This window comes from Cuculus canorus, chromosome 1, assembly GCF_017976375.1.
Source record: "Cuculus canorus isolate bCucCan1 chromosome 1, bCucCan1.pri, whole genome shotgun sequence".
NCBI classification, from domain to species: Eukaryota; Metazoa; Chordata; class Aves; order Cuculiformes; family Cuculidae; genus Cuculus; species Cuculus canorus.
The window spans coordinates 139453856-139473345 of NC_071401.1; the positions used below are offsets into that span (position 1 = coordinate 139453856).

The 19490-nt window shown below is 36.4% G+C and overlaps 1 protein-coding gene across 1 annotated transcript in view; it reads right to left on the reverse strand.

Moving 5' to 3' along the window:
- PIK3C2G (phosphatidylinositol-4-phosphate 3-kinase catalytic subunit type 2 gamma) overlaps positions 1-19490 on the reverse strand; it is a 291894-nt gene that overhangs the window by 101955 nt on the left and 170449 nt on the right. Inside the window, exons 17-18 of the mRNA XM_054078355.1 lie at positions 12687-12780; positions 11446-11540 (exon numbers count right to left, since the gene is read on the reverse strand). Coding sequence (XP_053934330.1) covers positions 11446-11540; positions 12687-12780 — 189 coding nt within the window. The remainder of the gene's footprint in view (positions 1-11445; positions 11541-12686; positions 12781-19490) is intronic.

Sequence of the window (19490 nt, forward strand, 5' to 3'; positions counted from 1 at the left end):
TGGAGAACAAGTCTTATGAGGAGCAGCTGAGGGAACTGGGGTTGTTTAGCCTTGAGAAGAGGAGGCTGAGGGGAGACCTTATTGCTCTCTACAACTACCTGAAAGGAAGTTGTGGAGAGGAGGGAGCTGGCCTTTTCTCCCAAGTGATAGGTGATAGGACAAGAAGGAATGGCCTCCAGCTCTGCCAGGGGAGGTTCAGACTGGGTATCAGGAAAAATTTTTTCATGGCAAGGGTCATTGGGCACTGGAACAGGCTGCCCAGGGAGGTGGTTGAGTCGCCTTCCCTGGAGGTATTTAAAAGACAGGTAGATGAGGTGCTCAGGGACATGGTTTAGTGGCAGAGAGGAATGGTTGGACTTGATGATCCAAGAGGTCTTCTCCAACCTGGTGATTCTATGATTCTAAATAATGTCATGAACTTTACCAAACAGTATTCAGTGATATTGATAGGAACACAGTGAAAGACAAATCTATCTGTGTCTTTTGACTGAGATGTCTACTGGTTGCACAAACTACTGGGTAGAGTTTTACATGTTTGAAATTTGGAAGGAGTCTTAATTCCTTCAGATTCAATGGTCACTTTCTCTTATTTAATTCAAAGGTGCAACATACATCAGTTTTAACAAAGTAGGCTCTTTGTCAAGAAAACACTGAATAAGACAATGTGAGACATGATCTGATGTGTAATTCTCTTGCTTAGAAGGAGGTTATTACAACATGTTAGCAGTGTTATTCAAGCAAAAAATGCCACAAAAATACAACTCATCTGACAATTCTTTCTTTCCTCTCTCAGCTCATTTTTAATTTGGTCTCCATCCAAATGATAACATTATGATTACAGAGTAATATACCATTTAGTATGGGTGAGCATTCAGAAAGCATTTAATGCATACGGAAATATTTTCACATACAAGGGTTTTATGATTTAATCCTGAAATACTCATCATCTGCAAATACCTAAAAATACTGATTTTTTTTTTGCACCATTGACCTGGGAAGACCTTTTATCAATCCCACCCTCTCCCTTTCCTACCCAGATATATTGCCTTCTATTATATTTTTTTGGTTTTCATATTTTTTAAACAAGTTTATGATGATACTTGAGTTTACATTAGAGACTTCTTTTCTCAGAAAAAAATCCCATTTTTCACAAAGTAATTTTCTGTTAAATCATGTACTGATGAAACATATTGAACAAAGTCTAATTACTGACTCTTCTTTTTCTAATATTTCAGTCACTTAAACAAAGATCCAAGGCCCAGTTTTAATTCTGGTGGAAAATGATGATTAAGTCTAGAAATATTAACCACAGAAACACAGAAATTCATTACACCAAATGTCCCGTATCCACTTGAAGCCTCCTTCTGTTTATTCCTATTTTTCTGTAAAGATGTCACTGAAAGTGTTCGGAAATAGGATTGACTTATTAAACATAAACCTGCCAGACAAGACGTGATCAATTGCATGATAGTGATAAATGAGGACTCCTGACATACCAATCCAAGAAACTCAGAGTCTGCACTACATATATTCAAGTCATGCAGTAAGAACTTTGTGACACACATTCAAAGAAAAACAGACTGAAAGCAACTCTCCAGGGTAGCTCCTGAAAAATTTTGCCAAAAACTGGTTCAAACAGCTATAGTTAAAACACAAAAGCTTGCTAAGCTGGAAAGCGAAGAGTAAGACTTATAAATGTTTTACATAATCTGATGTAATTTTGAAACATCTGCAGATTCATTCTGAACACAATAAATGCCATTTAGAGAAAAAAAGTCTTTTACAAAGGAGATCATCATTAAATGAACTCACAAATGGTAAAAACTGAAATTGCAAGCATGAAATGCAAAGAAAATCTTTTTAGCCATTAAAGCTGACACATTTAAAATGAGGCATCCTTTCTAGTGTTTCACCTCAGCAATCAGAATCAGGTAGCACCATGACTCTAGCAGAGAAGCAGCTTGTTGGAGGACCCCTCTCACCTGCAGGATTGCTGTAGAAGGCAACATCTCACGAGTGAAACACAACATCAAGTGCTCAGCTGAGAATCACAGGAGATTCTCCAAGCTGTTCACTTTTTGACTGAGGATTTCACTCTCCAAAATCATTAAAGCCTGATGTGGGAAATTTGCATAATCTTTAAATTGCGGCTACTTTTATTATTTATGGTTTGGACATTTGGATTATTAAAGTTTGTCAATCTTCATATAATGGCCTAGCTCAATGAACACCTAAATCAAATTTCAGTGTAAAGGCATAACTTCATGGATTACTTTCAGTCATCTTCTTCCAGTAGTCTTTGACAGTATAAAAAACAAAATGATTCCTACACATTCATCAAATTCATGACTGAAAATTATCCATTTGAAGTGACAGAACTATATGAACATTTTGTCAAAAGCCTTCTTGATTTATTACTACTCTGGTTTACATCCACAAATGTTCCTCTGGGACAAATAAAGATTATGCAAGGTATTTGTCAGAAATATCTTGGCTCACGGGTTTGTTTTTGAAGGAAGAAACAATAAAACATTTTTAATGGAAAAAAAGACGAAAGGTACAGCTGAAAGCCCTATATGATATCTGCACAGAGCCCTGCTCTGAATTCCTTCCTCAGCAACACTTGCTCTGCTTCCTCAGTCCCATTCGACTCCACAGGCAGGTCATTATAATCCATCATATCCCAGCATCAGAAACATAGTAACAGACCACCAAAATGGCACATTCAGTCCTTTCCACCGAGTATATCCAAAATATGACACCCATCTTTCATATGCAGTTACAGTATTTGAGGGGTTATGATAGATATGACTGAAAGCTAGCAGGGAGTTTTCCAGCATAACTAAAAAACTAGATTTGTCAGCTTCAAATTGTTTAAATGCAAAAGCAGTCAAGACAAAAATTAATCAGACAAGCTGCTTTTTGAAAAACAATGTATTGAAAAACTTTTTCCTAAATGCTACCTTATAAATTATGGGGCAGCTATAAGAATTAAAGCAAGTTGGTCTTTTATTTTTTGTTTTCAAAAATCTTTCACTTTTTTTACTTTATGTTTTCAACTCTAAGTAGGTTCAGTTGTATCCATGCATAGTGCCATATTTTTTCATCACAGTAACAGGCACTGATAACTTTGGCATTTGCAGATTTTTTTATGTCGCACTTGACAATTTCAATCCTCATCAAATATGATTTTTGGCATGGAATTTCCTCTGTTCCAAAGGGGATACACACACACACACACACACACACACAATGATGTCTTTTGTTCGTAACTTACTTAGCTGCAGCTGAATACTTCTCTGTATGAATACAGTTAATGATGTGAACAATCATGCTTTACTCAATTCTCATCTTGATATCCGATCACAAGCATGCCTTACCTTTTCTTTTTCATGCTTGTACCCAACTTGGATAAAACACATAGCACTGCTAGATTTCTAAGCATTCAAGAACACATTCATTCTACTAAGAATCATAAAAACAATTAAACATAGTCAGATGCACAACTATGCTATTTACGTCCTTTGGCAAGGATTTACCAGATAAAATTATATTCACTGATTTAAAAAAGCAATAGCTTTGATTACTTTATTAATTTTTAAATGGATTCCCTTTTTTTAAAAAAAAAAAGTAGTAATTTTTAATAGAACAGGAAAACTAACTCTTAGTTTATATTTAAAATGCTAAATTGACATGTTTAGATCTTTGCTAACCTTTCCCAGCTGTTTTTGCAATTTGGGTTTTAAATCTTTGGAATTTATTTTCTATTTCTTTTTAGTTCCAAATTTAGAAGTTAAAAATGTTTATTATTTTAATTAGAATATTACAATTTATAAAGAGAAATCAGCATTTGCAGCACCTTGGGCAAATAGATGTTATGTGTAAAACTCATTAAATAAATAAATTCAGTTTTAGCAAAACACGTCACACGCAGTCTCAGAGAGTAAATATCGTATTAAAAGGCCACTAGAAACAACGGAAAGAGTCTCATAAACTGTAAAGAGATATGGGTTCAGACTTATCTCCTTTGTACAGGGAACAGTACAGACAGCAACTTTACAAATATCTCTACTAAAGGGTAGAAGAAGAATACCTGACAATCTGCCTGGAGATTTACCTGAAACCATAATTTCTACTATGCAAACCAGGCCATCCAGCCTTTGGATTATCTCAGTCAATGCCAGCCTGTGTTGTAGGGTACATTTATATGATTAGGAGAGGTACATGGAGTACTTTCTGATCCTGGAGCTAAATGGCACAGACATGGTAAGGTGAGTTTCTTCTTCAGCACGCAGACTGAATCTTCACTACACACTACTGGGCTCTGGGACATTTTGGTGCTTCATGTGCTACTCCCTGTGGTCATAAGATTCTTTGTGTGTGTGTGCATTTGAGTCCATAGCTTCAGAACTACTGTGATGGGTATGTTATAATCCACAAGTGTCAGAGAGTTTAAAAGAGAACTGAAGGTCTTTGTTATCCTACTCAGATGGTTCACGTCAGCTTGCAAGTATCGGTACAGCAGTGTTGGAGGACAGCTGGGGTCAAAGCTGGGGTAATTTTGCCCATCTTGTCGGGGTGGTTCCTGAAGTGAACTGTTTCCCATGCTGTCTCAGAGAAAGCAGTCCAAAAAAGGGTCAAGGAGGTTGGCAGCACTACAGAGCATGGCAGACCACAGGTCTAGCAGTTGGCCTTGCTCCCTAGTACTCTTGCATTGAGCAGTATTGACAGATCCACAGTAGCTAAACATTGACAGTAACTGGCATTGACAACCCAGAGTTGCAATGTACCATCTCCTTTTACCAATTTCAGCTGTGGTCACAGCCAGCTTACTCCTCTCTTTCTTTAGCGCCAGAAAATAGTGAATGTAAAATAGGATTTTTTTCTTAAAAACTAAAACATGTTAATTTAGAGGAAAAGCATGGTTTTGTTGATTTAAATGTATCAACTTCCCACTCAGTCTGTAAATACCGAAGGTCAAAACCAACAAAGAGCTATGTTACTTCTCTGTGCTTCACAAAAAACCCTCTTTGTTTCGACACCATCTTTTTCTAAAACAGGAGTCTGAGAAAATGGAAGTCTATAAACTAGGAAACAAATTAATTAGCTGTCTGTTTTTCAAGGCAACAATCCAAGTCCCACACAGCTACTAATGAAATACTTAGCACAGTAGATGGTGGAATCATTCTCTCACAATAATAATGGTCTAGTGATGTTATTTACTATATACATAAGTAACCATAGAAAAAAGTCACCAAATTTCATACGCATTTCATATGTAAGAATTATGAGTTCAAAACTAAAATCTCTACATGTGAAGCGACTCTATTGTTGAGGTTCTCTGCCATCCAAACCAATGACAATCACATCAAATATTCCAAATTCAGATGAAATTCATAATCATCATTTGGCTGAATGAAACTTTACCTCAGAAGGCTGGAAGACTGGGCAACTCCAGACCTGAACTCAAATCCTAATGCAGAGTAGCAAAACAACTGACCAAACATATACACAGACTGGCTATTTGGAGATTTAAAGTTACATATATGATTAAGTGATCCTCTGAATTTGATCAGTAAGAATCATAGAATCACAGAATCATAGAATGACTAGGTTGGAAGGGACCCACTGGGTCATCAAGTCCAACCATTCCTAACACTCCCTAAACCATACCCCTCAGCACCTCAAAGAAGGACCAAATTAATACAAAACAAACAAACAAACAAACAAAGATGTCTTTTGTATTTATGTATATGTCATTTTAATGAGTGGGGCTTTTCAGTCTGCTTTAAACAGCTCTTTAGGAAGTTTATTAATAATTAGCAGACTTGACAAGTTCTGACTGTGAGAGAAAGACATGATAACGTGGGAAGAGAAAGAGCTGGAGTATGGCCACCTGTTTAACATTCAGACAATTGTGTTGAGCAGATGAATATCTGCCTGATTTATTCCTTCTTCTGAAGGCTTCAAGTAAATTATGATTAATGTAAAGCAGTTTTGACAGCAAAAAACATATTTCCTTTCAGAAAACATAAAGCAAAAATCTCTTGTTCCAGTGCTGGAGTGCTGAATGAAACTAAGTGGTAAGCATTCTGGAAAACAGTCTTGAGGGGCAAATAATACAGAATTTAACTGAGGTCTTTAAAACTTCTATGTATTGTTTACGGGGTTTTTTGAGTCTTACAGTTCTTTTTATACAGAAAATGAAATAAAAATAATATATTATGTTTTAGCTTTGAAATCAATAGTCTAATTCACACTGTTTTCAGTGTGCTGGATTTCACCAAGAGTTCCTTTTTAATTTCATCTTCCTACTTGTATACAAGGTGTGGACTGAAAAAGATAGAAGAGCACTCCCCTTTCTCTTGTTTGTCAGTCAAAATGTAGAGAAATGTTATATATACAATTTTAGTCACTTGAAACTCTAAGAGAATTTAGAAGACAAGCTACAGAATGACAATCTGCCTTCAGCAAGGATTTCACTTCACTTTTTATTTTCTTGAGGTAAGTATACCAGATTCTTATGCTTCACTCATACTATTCCACAAGAATGAAACCTGGTTCTCAGCATCACCTTCAAGTAGCTGCCACAGCTCTTGGAGGACACTACACTTCACCCTGTTATTCAATCCTCCTGTGGAAGGCAACCATCTGTGAGACATACTCCTGGCCACTTGCTGCCCCAGCCAGCTGTTTCGATTGTATGCTGCAGCTGCTGTCTATGAAAATAACTAAAAGCCAAAACCACTCCAGCAAGCAGGAAACCAATTGGCAAGTTGCCAAAGACAGACCAGGGGATTAAAACTCCAGCACAAAAGCTGACAAAAACTGCCTGTATGTGAAACAAAGTAGCAAGGAGAAAAAGGGAGCAAGCCAAAGGGCCTGACGGGGCTCAAGGAGGTTTCTTTGCCCTCAAGAAATTTTTCTGCCCTTGTAGAACCTGTTTAATAACCTCTTATCATACCTCTAGGGAATAGGAAAACTTACTCCAGCCTCCTCCCGCTACAGGATCTTTGATGGGAAAAGACTAGAATCAGAGTGAATTTCTAGGAGATAATGGGGCAGAGTAAATGATCCTCATGCACATTAGGAACTCATAAAATAAGACTAAAATGGGATTTAAATGGCACAGACCTCCTGTGCTAGCACTGTATCCATGGGCAATTTTAGTCTCCTTGGGAAGAGGAGTGCATTCAAAAGTAACAACTAGCAGTTGAAACACTGATAGATGCAGATGACCCAGATTCCTGAAGAATTTAAAGAAGGGACAAGTTACACATGATAAAAACTAAGCAAACAAACACAAGGTTTAAGATCAACTACCTTTTCACACTAAATAGCAGAATTAATGGGACAAATCTGCAGCAGGTACAAGCAAAGAACAGACTGAACCTGTCCTGGTTTACAACAGCCAAATACATGTCCCAAGAATTAATATTCTATCTGTTCTGTACACATTTGCCAGTTGCTGTCCCATAATTTTTAAATAATACCTGCAGACAAACTTATCACTGCTTGATGGAAAGGAGTTAACAATTTACCATTCACTGTTAATATTCAAAAGGTGATGACTTGGTACATCATTGTTTGCTAATGCTTATTTCTGGTGTGCAGGGAAATTGAGTTAATTTTAAATAACTGAGATATTATTATAAATTATATTTATCATTAAAATAAGTTAGGGTTGACAGTCAGCACCGGTTCTGGTAACTAGTTTCTAGATTTACAATACTGTTGTAGAACACAGAAGTTAGAATCAATTGATTTTTCCCCTGTGTTCTGAAATCTCATCACCAGTTTTCTGAATTACACTAGAGTCATCTTTTCCAAGTTTTATATTGGGTAGGTACACTGTGCACAATGTTGTGTTATTTAATAGTGGAATGGTAATGTGATTTATTACAATTAAAAATAAACATAATCTTGTTACTAAAGCTTGGTTTTACCTGTCCTTGCTTCTTGATTGCTAATTTTGTAATGAAACGGAATACATTACTTGAGAATGAAACATTACCTAATTGCATTTCTTAAAAGAAGTTACATGAGTGTACATGCACATGTGTTCCCCACATTATTAAATCGAGGGTTGTTTTAAAATCTCTTTAGAGACAAGTTGAAGAAAACCTCTGTTTTTCAGTACATTTATGTGGATTGAAATTTGATTTATGAAGTAAAGAAAAGCCTTTATTAATTAAGGCTTTATTAATCAAAACTATGAAATTACTGTTCGATTTTGTAAATAAAATTTGCAACTCTGGAAACTGCCTTTAAAATACTGGAACAGGAATATGAATAACTACATAAATTGAAATGTCAGGTAGAAAACTATTTACTACTGAAGAACATAGTGGAGCAGACTAAATAAAGAAAAAAGTGTACAGTGTGATGAACACAAGAAGCAAAATTTTAAGAGAAGTGTTGCATATTTAAGTTTAAGTTTAGGCTGAAAGATTTGAACAAAAAGAAGTACCCCAGCCCCTTTCACTAAATTGAATGGGACTAATAGATGCTTTGTAAAGCTAAACATACATATGATACACAAAAGTTTGTCTAAACTTGTGTTGCCAGCCAGCAAGTATCTCATGTGAAACAACCCTCCAACCTAAAATCAATGACTACTCAGTTTATATTAGGTGTACATAGTTCTACCACTATACTTCCATAGATGACTACCATGGAGGTGGCTGCAGTTATTTCTGTCTGCAGTATGTGCTTGTTGTTTCCCCACTCTCCTGTGTTTTGCCATGTTCTAAGACATCACCGTTAGTGAATTTGTTCTTAGAAAAAAGTGATCTCTTGCAATTTATTGACAGGTTGTTCCATGAAAATAACTCAAATATACACACCTGCTCCACTAGAACAGTGCTTCTCTCTCCTGATACTATTTGCTCTTTTGGCTAAGGAAGCTCTGACACCAAACTCTTACGATTACCCAGTTTACAAGGAAAGCTAGGGGATGCTAAGTGTTAGCTGGCAAAGTACTCTTTCCTCATGTTACTAAGATCCTAATGCTGACAAAATTACATCCATTTCTGTCTTGTGAATCAGTAAGACAATACTGAAAGACATTAATCATAGAATAATGATTAGAGAACATACATTTTTGCATTATAAAGAAGGAAAAAAGGTAAATATCTTTGAATATTTCTAGAAATGTATGTGTATATATATGTTTTATATACATACATATATTTCAATATACATATAAACTCAGGGTCATTTTAAAATTTAATCAGAAGCTGTCCCTCTAGGAAACTAAAGTTCACATTTCAGGTAGAAGTTATGGTTTATATAGGCATAAATAGCAAATCACTGTTTATATAATTAGAAACATTATTTATGGGAAGCATTCACAATCATGTGCAACTCCAGGATATGTGTAATTAGAAACAAGTTTAGTGAACTAGTAAACTGTTCCATCTGCACCCACAGCAGAAGATGATAATCAAAATATTTAACACTCAGTAGCTGATGATATCTCCAATTGCTAATGCACAAAGGGAGAAAATGTGCTTGAAAAACAATCAATGGTTGGATGACTTGAACAGGATTACTACCAGCTAAAAGGCAGAGAATACAGGGAACATTGAGAAATATTCTATTAGGTAGGTATAGTTATGCTATATACTAAGCTACATAAAAATGTATTTTGCCGCATAAACTGTACTATGCCAGAAAAGGATATCTATTATTCAGGATGGAATATCTACTATATATTACCCAAGACTACAACATTAGACTGCTTTAACAAAATTTGGGACAAAAATGGCGAACTACACAGGTCTACACTGCAAAGTAAAGAGGAGGAAGACCACAGATACTTAGTCACTTTCCTTCTGAGAAGAAGAGAAGTTAAAGTTAAAGCTAGAGAACAAGCCTTATGTGAAACAGCTGAGGGAACTGGGATTGTTTAGCCTGAAGAAAAGAAGGATGAGGGGAGACCTTATCACTATCCACAACTGCCTGAAAGGAGGTTGTAGAGAAGAGGGTATTGGTCTCTTCTCTCAAGTAACAAGTGACAGGACAAGACAAAATTGCCTCAAGTTGCACCAGGGGAGGTTCAGATTAGACACCAGGAAAAATTTCTTTTCTGAAAGGGGTATTAGACACTGGAACAGGCTGCCCAGGGAGGTGGTTGAGTCCCCATTCCTGGAGGTATGTAGAAGACATGTAGATGAAGTGATCAGAGATGTGGTTTAGTAATGGACAGGTATAGTTTGACTCAATGATGTCAAAGGCCTTTTCCAAACTAGTGATTCTATGATTCTAAGACAGAGAAAGCACAGACAAATAGATGATGCTCCCACTTTCCATTGAACTCTAGAAAATATTTCTCACTCGACAGGAAAACTATCAGCTCTCTGGGCACATTTAAGAACTCTAGACTGGACATTTTATATCCTGTATGACTAAGTTTAATACAAGATAGTAGAATTTGTTTCAGGCATATTTCAGGCATTGTCAGAAAAATGGCTCACTAAAAGTGGCTCCTGTTTATTTGACAGATATGCTTATTATGTATGTTATTGTTATCCACTCATTTCAGTGAAACAAACACATTCATAATTCTCTTTGATTCCCACTAACAGTTTCAGAGATCATGGAGGTATGAAAGTATGATCTATGCTCTTTCCAACATCACACTTCATCAACCAAATGATTACATTTCAAGTTGTTTTTTTCTTTGCAGAGAAAAAAGCTTTTCCTTTAAGGGGTCTAAACCAGTTGAACTGTAAATGAAAGCTCAGTTCATCTGTTATTATGAAACATGAAAATTAAAAAAAACAAATAAACAACTGTTTGATTTTCAGATCACAGGGCATTTGTTCAGATGACAGAGCCACAGTCCTATTCAGAGGGCCTTGAAGTCAGCACAGGAAAAAGAATAACCACTCTGTGCAATAATACAATTACAGATATCCACGTATGGGACAGGTAGATGGTGAATGGCAGTTACTGTCAGGACTGGTACATCTCCACAACTACAAAAAGGAACTATTAGATACTTTACAATCACAAGTCAGATGGATATGCAAAGGGCTAACCAGTACACTTTGGCACACATGCAAAGTCTGGCAACTTTGGGAGAGGTTACATAAATCACAAAATCAGGATCCTTTACTAGTAAGCCAATGCTGCTTGGAGCTTGCAAATTTTAAGGAAGACTATTTTTGGCTCAAACTAGAAAATACAGAAACATACAAATAGTATCTTATTTAAGTGAATCGAACTTCCCCATCCCCTCCTGCCAGGGTCAGGATGAAAGCAGAGATAAGTAGATCTTTTATACAGTTTAGTCATATCTCGTACTGAAAGGAGAATAAAGTAGAAGAACCTAGGTTTTCTGTTGATTTTAAACAAAAAGTGAGTTTGCCACCAATAGAATCATGGATAAAGTTAACTGTAACACAAAACGACTATTGCAGTAATGGCAAATGATCTTACCAGTAAAGTTGATGGGCTATTTGGATGCTCTGAAGAGAACGATTCAGCAGGAGTTTCACTAGAGGGCTTTCAAGACTCCATTCAAACTTGAGCACCTCAACAGATAAATTAATATTAGGAATTACTTGTATGCTGGCCTTGGTGTGTTTCCTTTACGACAAAATTAACCAGAGACGACCTAGTGCTTAGTTTGAATGAAGCAATACAACATATGGAGAATGCCCTAACAAAGCAAAGAGCAAAAAAACTTCAAGATACAAGCATCTGCCACCATCTGTAAGATAGGCAGATATCATCCTGCTTCTGGCTGTGTTAACATATAAATATGTAGCTTTTCTTCCCCTGCTTAAAACTATCAATGCTATGTTTAAATTTTTATCCAATTATCTGTTTGGAAAAATAAACTTACTTGTGAAACAGAAGCTGTGAAAGGTGAAAGGTCACATAAGAGTCCTACTGTGTGAATGCTGTAAAGCTGTGCAGGTTCCACTGCTTCACAGTACTGGATTAACATAAATATATTCCTACATGTGTACATATCTATCTATCTAGATATGTGCATGCACTTATATGAATACATATTTTAACACACACAAAGAAGCATAGGGAACTTTGACATGTGGAATTTTAAGCAATCTATGTACACAGTGTTACAAAGAAAGGGGATAAAGCTTTCCAAGTAGATGGTTTCTCCTGAAATAAAACACGGGACTTAATCAACCACAAAGCAATTACTGTGGAAACAGTGGGCCCATAATTTGTAAAACATTAATTTCCAATGAAATGCAATGTACATTTATAAAGAGACAATTCTATGCCCAAATTGTACTGGTTACTCTGTGCTGGCAATGATTTTTTCCCCATATATATGTCACTAAAGTTTGCTGAAACACCATTTGCTTCCTTGACTGCAATGAAGACCTACCACCACTAGCTCCTGATTTGATGGTTATAGCAGAATTTCTCTTGTTCAGATGTATTTTTTATTTTTCTTTTTTTTAATTTGAAAATGCCTTATTGTAGTACACAGAAAAGCTCAATAAGCATGCCAAACAACATACTTGTGACCATAAAACAGTCTATGGCTCAGCCCTGTTGTTATTTCAATCACTGCATCACCTGACCAGCTGTTCTTATTTATTCCTTTTACATAGTATCAATCAAACTGAAAGAATCAAAAGTATTTAATGAAGTTATTGATCTGGACAGAAGACTTCCTTGTCCAACAATTTCCTCCTTACCTGAACCAGCTGTGGGAGGTACTCCAACAATTCATCATTTGACAGATTTTCTATTTGTTGGACTGCTGTTCTGCGAATATCTTGATCTGGAAAACTAGAGAAAAACAAATAGATATCATTAAGCGCTACTGAACCAGTGCAACTCTCCTCACTGAAACAAAAAGTTAGAAAAACAGGTTTTTCTCTCAAAATAGAACAGAAAAAAAATCATTTGCCATACTGTAACAAGAGTCAAAAAATATGTAGCAGATAACTTAATTGGATTGATTGTTATTACAGTATCATACAGCGGGAAAAAAAAACCCAACCCACCCTGATTTTCAAGTAACTTTTTAAATTTGGGCTATCATTTGTTGTAATTTTCTTTATATGTACTGAAATATGAAGTAAATTATGTATCTTCTCTTGCTGCTCCTGCTTACCTGAAATAGGAAATTTCTGTGCCATGCTCAGACTTCTTTTGCTCTAAGCAATAACACAAAAGTCTGACATTCCCACACAAAAAGGGTTCATTTCAGACAACTTACTCCAATATCACCTCTTCTGGCTGGTGTTCTAACACAATTACCAATATTTCTTAAACAGAAGTAATTTTGAAATGGAAAACATGTTTTCTGCTTAGTTTTTGGAAAGGAAAATTTAATAAGACACCAAAACCTTGCCCCAGAAAGGCTCCGAGTCATTTCTAATGGGCAAACGTTTGAGTACCCGGCATGAACTGTATTCTCAACAAATTCTGGTTGAAACCAGGGTGGCTGTAGTCTAATACAGATTTGGTGATGGAGCTTTAGCCAAAAAAATGATAAAAGAAGACAGCATGGTGATAAAACAGGGAAAGAAGGCTGGGTAATATAGCTGGTCAAATCATGAAAGAACGAAATTTTGATGTAACCTGACTGATCAAAACTGACTTAAAACATTTCTTCTCTATTCAGAGACAAAGACAAAAAGTATACAGTGTTTCTTTTAATACTTGAAAGCTCAAAAATAATCCTTTAAGGAATTCCTTTGAAAAAATAAAGTACAAAAATTTCCACCTTTTCATGTGTTGCATTTGTGCCATTAATTCTGATACACAGAAAATTTAATGTACACAGAAATTGCCTAGATTGCCTCACAGTTGTTCTACTACTGTCCCGTTTCACAAGGAAAGGAAGAGATTTGCTCTTCTGCGTATGTCTGCTACATGATATCACCCTTAACTATCTGCCAGGACTAGAAGCTTGCCCATTGCCATCCCAAGAGTACTTTCAGTTTTGTCCTGAAGCAAACTGAAAACGTTCACACAGACTTTTCTGTCACCGGAGCTGCAAGAGCAGACATCTCTGCCAAAGGAGCAAAAACGCTTTCCAACAGCACCACAGTCGATTAGATATTGTTCAAAAGAGCAGCTGGGCTTTGATCCAGTTCTCTGAGGGCAAGTACTTGCCCCACAGAAAGCAGTGAGTCCCTCTCCTCTGAACTGATACAGCTATTAAGCCCTTTTGAAGAATCTCTGATTTGGCAGTCCAGGCATACACAAATATGATGAGTAAAGGACACAGATTACCCTGTCAATTGGCTGTGGAGAAAGTCCTTTGAAATCAGAACCATCATGTAAGGCATAAGGTGTCATGAGGCCACCAGTATTATTGCTTTGCGAGCTCAACACAAAACAAAATTTTTCTCTTTCTTGTTTCCTATCCAGCACCTTTTGCCAACAATAGGCCCACTAGGAAAATACACTACATCTGAAAGAAGAGAGACGGTACCACATTTGCAGCAACGACTGCTCATTGCTGTCAAGAGAGAAAGAGAAAAAAAATATTAGTGTTCAGAAGTATAATGGCACCTGCAGCTCTGAACTGCAAATTTTAAGTTCAATAAAACAAGTCTTACAGGGAGCGGCTGAGAGAGCTGGGGTTGTTTAGCCTGGAGAAGAGGAGGCTGAGGGGAGACCTTATTACTCTCTACAACTACCTGAAAGGAGGTTGTGGAGAGGAGGGAGCTGGCCTCTTCTCCCAAGTGACAGAGGACAGGACAAGAAGGAATGGCCTGAAGCTCCGTCAGGGGAGGTTCAGGTTGGATATCAGAAAAAAATTCTTCACAGTAAGAGTCATTGGGTACTGGAACAGGCTGCCCAGGGAGGTGGTCGAGTCACCTTCCCTGGAGGTGTTTAAGGAACGGGTGGATGAAGTGCTTAGGGACATGGTTTAGGGAGTGTTAGGAATGGTTGGACTCGATGATCCAATGGGTCCTTTCCAACCTTGTGATTCTGTGATTCTGTGATTCTGTGAAGCTGAAACAAGACAATATATATGCTTTGATCATCAAATTAACTATAGGTGGTCAAAAAAAAATGTGGACATTTTGAAGAAAAAGGGCTTAACAGTTCGACCTACTCGAAAAGCCTAGCTTCCATCCTGCAGTCAACTGCTACCTTTAGCACTTTCAAACCCTGTTTTAAAAATGTGGCTAAGGTCTATTTTTATTATTTTGTTTGTTTGTTATGATATATATTTGATGATGTTTTTAATATAGTTCATAATTGTTTGTATAATGCTAGGAGGGCCTTGATGAGGAGAGAGGGAACACACTATAAACAAATTATCAGGATAGCCCCAAATTAGCCTATTTTGCAAGGATAATTTATTTATTTATTCATTCTGGGCAACCCATTAGGAATATGAAGTTGTTACTTTAATAATCACATGGCTATTTAGAACAAAATAGATTTGAAGGAGGACTGCATATTAAAAAAATAATCCCTTTCATACCATCTCATCTTCTAATTATGTAATTATTCCAAAGGCACATGTGCCAAGTAAGTGCAGATAACACAGAAATTAGTATTTCCCTTTCCCTTCTTGCATAGTTCAACAGGTTACTGAACACTGAAATATGCTCTATACAGACACCAAGTGAAGTAAAAAATGTTATTACTTATTTACTTGTACTTACTAGCAGGCAACATTTGAATCCAAGCAATGTTATGAGGAAACTCCTATATTTTTTTCAGCTAAAAAAATAAGAAAATTATCCCAGTCTCTCCAGAAAATTCAACAGCTGACATTTGCTTTGCCTAGAATTAATTTGCTGTGAGTCAAAACTGGGGCTATATCTAAGTTAACAAAAGTATCTCTAGAAGTGATTAGAAGAATAATGAGCTCTAGTACATAGGCACTGTGCTGAAAAACGTACAAGTTACTTCAATTCAGGAAAAATGGCTCAAGTCACTCTTCTTGAATTAGATTTTGGTAATTTGTTGGTCCTGGTTACTAAACTCTTCTTCAGCTTGCAAATCTCAAGATCAGCTTGAGGCTGAGCTGAATCTATTTTAAAGAATGGGCAGATAACATGTTATTTTAACTACCTGAGAATTTGTTAAGCCTCAAATGTAATAACCCCTGCTGTCCTGAATTTCAGTGTTGGTCGGGGCCACAGGTACAACAGAAAAACATCTATTTCTATTTGTTTTACCCCTTACATTAGCATTTCAGCAAACGTTAAACATCCTCAGATACACTAGAACTACTGCAAATACTTATGAAATCAACCAGTACTAAATGGTTTTATACTATTCAGTGATATGCACATCAGTTCATTTGTGAAAAGCCAATAACAGAGTAAGCTCTAGAAGCAGATTTGAGTCAAAAATCCTACCCATCATACGCCTGGAAATTGTGCCAGTTTCTAGTCTGGTAATTAATTAAGGCTAGACGTGGGGTTTTTTCCAGTGAATAATCTTGCAGACTTTGAGTGTTGTATCAAATATGATTTTGGTAATCCATAAATTAGTCTTGATTAGAGGAAAAAATTAATTGATTTTTTGGCTCTGTGATTCAAAGCAGGAGAAATCAGTTTAGGCCTAAAAAACCCAGATTCATAGTTTGGTTATTAGAGGACAGCTGATTTCCAGGGCTTCCTACAATGAATACATAATTATTTACCCATACTGAAAACTCTGGGAGCAGAGAAGTGAGACAACTGTATCACAACAAATTCAATATTCCAATCTTTAAGGGTACACACCTAAGACAGGGGAGCTCATCTATATCAGAACTCATATATATCAGGTCAGTTTTGCAGAGTATTTGAATCATGGATTATCAGGTTCCTGACATGTGACCTCTGATAAAGCCTTCAGAGAGGCAGGAAATTCAGGCACTACTCTTCCTTAGCTGTTTTATGGTTGTCACTAAAATCTTTGAGAATTTAGCTAGAAAAAAAGCAACTTAAACCAAAAACCTTTAACAATGCTTGTATTACTCTTTGCATAGTTTCAAAATGGTAATTTTCATCCATGTTTCCAATTACTTCTAGTTGTATTTTCTTTTTCCTTGACAAACAACCTATCAGTCAATAAATAATTACATGACTAGAACTCCAGTGTTCTTCATTTATTTGCTCCACTGCATCGTAATATATTGTGGGTTTCTTCTTTTGGTTAATTTTATTTGTTCTCTCTTCAGGTAATAATTACTCCACAACAGAGATTGTGTCTTCTTACAAGTTTGTTCCAGGTTTACACACTTAGAGACACTACTGAAAAATAAGTGATATGTAAATGATAGTTTAGTCCAATCCTTAGCAATAAGTCACACAATGCAAGACTTCAAATTTCCCTTTCACAGCTCGTCTCACAACCTGGATTCTCCTTAAGTGATGAAATTGATTTCCTTTGATATTTAACCTCAACAATACTTTTGCCATTTTGTTCTTCCCTTTACGCATAAGGCCCATGATTGACAGCCACCATTTCATGAATTCTGCTAAGTAGCTGTAGATTGTTTGGTGTCCCTTGAGACTTCAAGATATTTTTGTGAAGAGTTGAATTTTGAGCTGGATGTGCATAGGCTGCAATTTGCTTTAGAAGTAAGAACAACTTACAGTCTTTTGATTCTTTTCATATAGATAGCCAGTAGGGAGCTATTTGTCTAGCTGTACCTTTCAGCTAAATCAGATTCACATTGAAAACTAAGTGCTGCTGAGGCATCCTGTGGATTTGTGAAATTCTCTTGAGATTTTAGCATCTGCCAGTGGTGGCATGATTGTAAATGAGAAATAGATGTGCATTTCATTGTTAACAGTTTTATTATCCTAATTATATTGCACTGTCTCAAATAACTCCATGTTTGAAGATATTTGTCAGGCAAAAGGAACCATATAGTTCACTACATTTTCTGGCATGGGACAATCTCTGTAGAGAATAGAATGGCCTTTCACAAGCCATCTTTTAAGTCAGAGCCTTATAACATGCCATATATTTCTGTAATTCCCTCCACAGTTTAAGTTCTGTTGCATTTTCAAAAAGAAACACACTGGTCCACGAAATTCTTGTTATTAAGCCTGGCAGAAACAAGCAAGGCTGAGCTAGCAAATCTACTGGAAAGAAGATACCAATTAAAGACAAAAAAAACCCTCTAAATAGTAAAGGACATTGTGCTGCTGACAGGTGCATCTGGGCCAGGCGACAAAGTATGGAAGAACAGTTTAATTGAATTAACAGATAAGTTTTAGGTGGCAGTTTCAGTATTTTAAAATTAATTAAACGAGAAGAAAGAAGAAACTTAAAGAGCAATAATTAAGGGATTTCTTCAGCTTTAGCACACAAAATTAGCAGGGCTATACGTTTTCTGTTGGTGATTTGTTTTTATTCCTTGGAGGGCTTCTAAACAAAACATGGTGTGAGTGTATAAAGATTCGAAAACAGCAAGGACTAAAAGAAAGCACAGAAAAATAACGAATTCTGTCAATAAAAATGACAGATTTTCAGCTAATAAAAAGGTAATATATTAACTTCTTATTGTGACAAGACTTGAGAATCCTCCCCATACCCTCCACACTGCAAACCTCATAGTCAGTCACCTCCTGACTAGATTGCACGTTTAGGTACTGAACGCGTGCTGTATCCTACATAGCTCTCCATTGTTAGCTGTCTCACTATAGCTATCTGTGGTAGTACCTTCATATTTACTGCCAAGAAAGCTAAAAACAGTCACAGGCAGTGAAAAGAAAAAGAAATGTCAGCTATCACTAAATTTCCTGTGTATTACTACAAAACAGTTTATAAGAAGTGCGTTTTGTACACCAATGTAACAAATTAATTGTAGACTTTTGCTTTGTTTTTATCTAATTTTTTTTTTATAAGCCCACATTTGCTCTCCATGTCGATTTACAACTACAGCCTGTTAAACTACATAAGATGCAAACAGGTAAGATATGGTTTAGCTGTATCTGTTTGATAAATAATCTCTTGGGCATTTTGCTGTGGACTCTGAGGGAACAGTTCCCATTCTGCTTTTGCTACAACATGACAATCTGATTCAACACTTCCAAAACAAATGAACAAATTTGAAACAAATGAACAAATGAACAAATTCTAGCTTCAAGCTATGACATTTTATTACAATTATTTGTTAGGAAGTGTGTTTTGCATATACTGATCTGTATCTTAACCTCTGAAGTTCAACAGCTACTCTGCTACATAATGTGAAGATCAAAAATAATACTGTGAGAGTCAAAGCCTGATGCATGCTATAACCAAAAAGGTATCTTCTCTGGTCAAGAAGAGGTAAGAGGAGTCATATCTTCCCCTACTTTGCATGCTTCATAGAGGGGATTAAGTAAGGTAGCATAAAACCCCTCTGACACCTTGTCTGATCTCAAAATCCTTTGAATCAGCACATGGTTTTGTCCTTTTCTGTGCTCTTGCCCTGACAGAGCTATAATTTAGTAGAAAGTTTCTAGGAAAAATTGTTAAGGCTACTTATGAGGCTATGTCTTCAACTCCACTGTCTACTGATAAAAGTTGTCTCTTCAGAA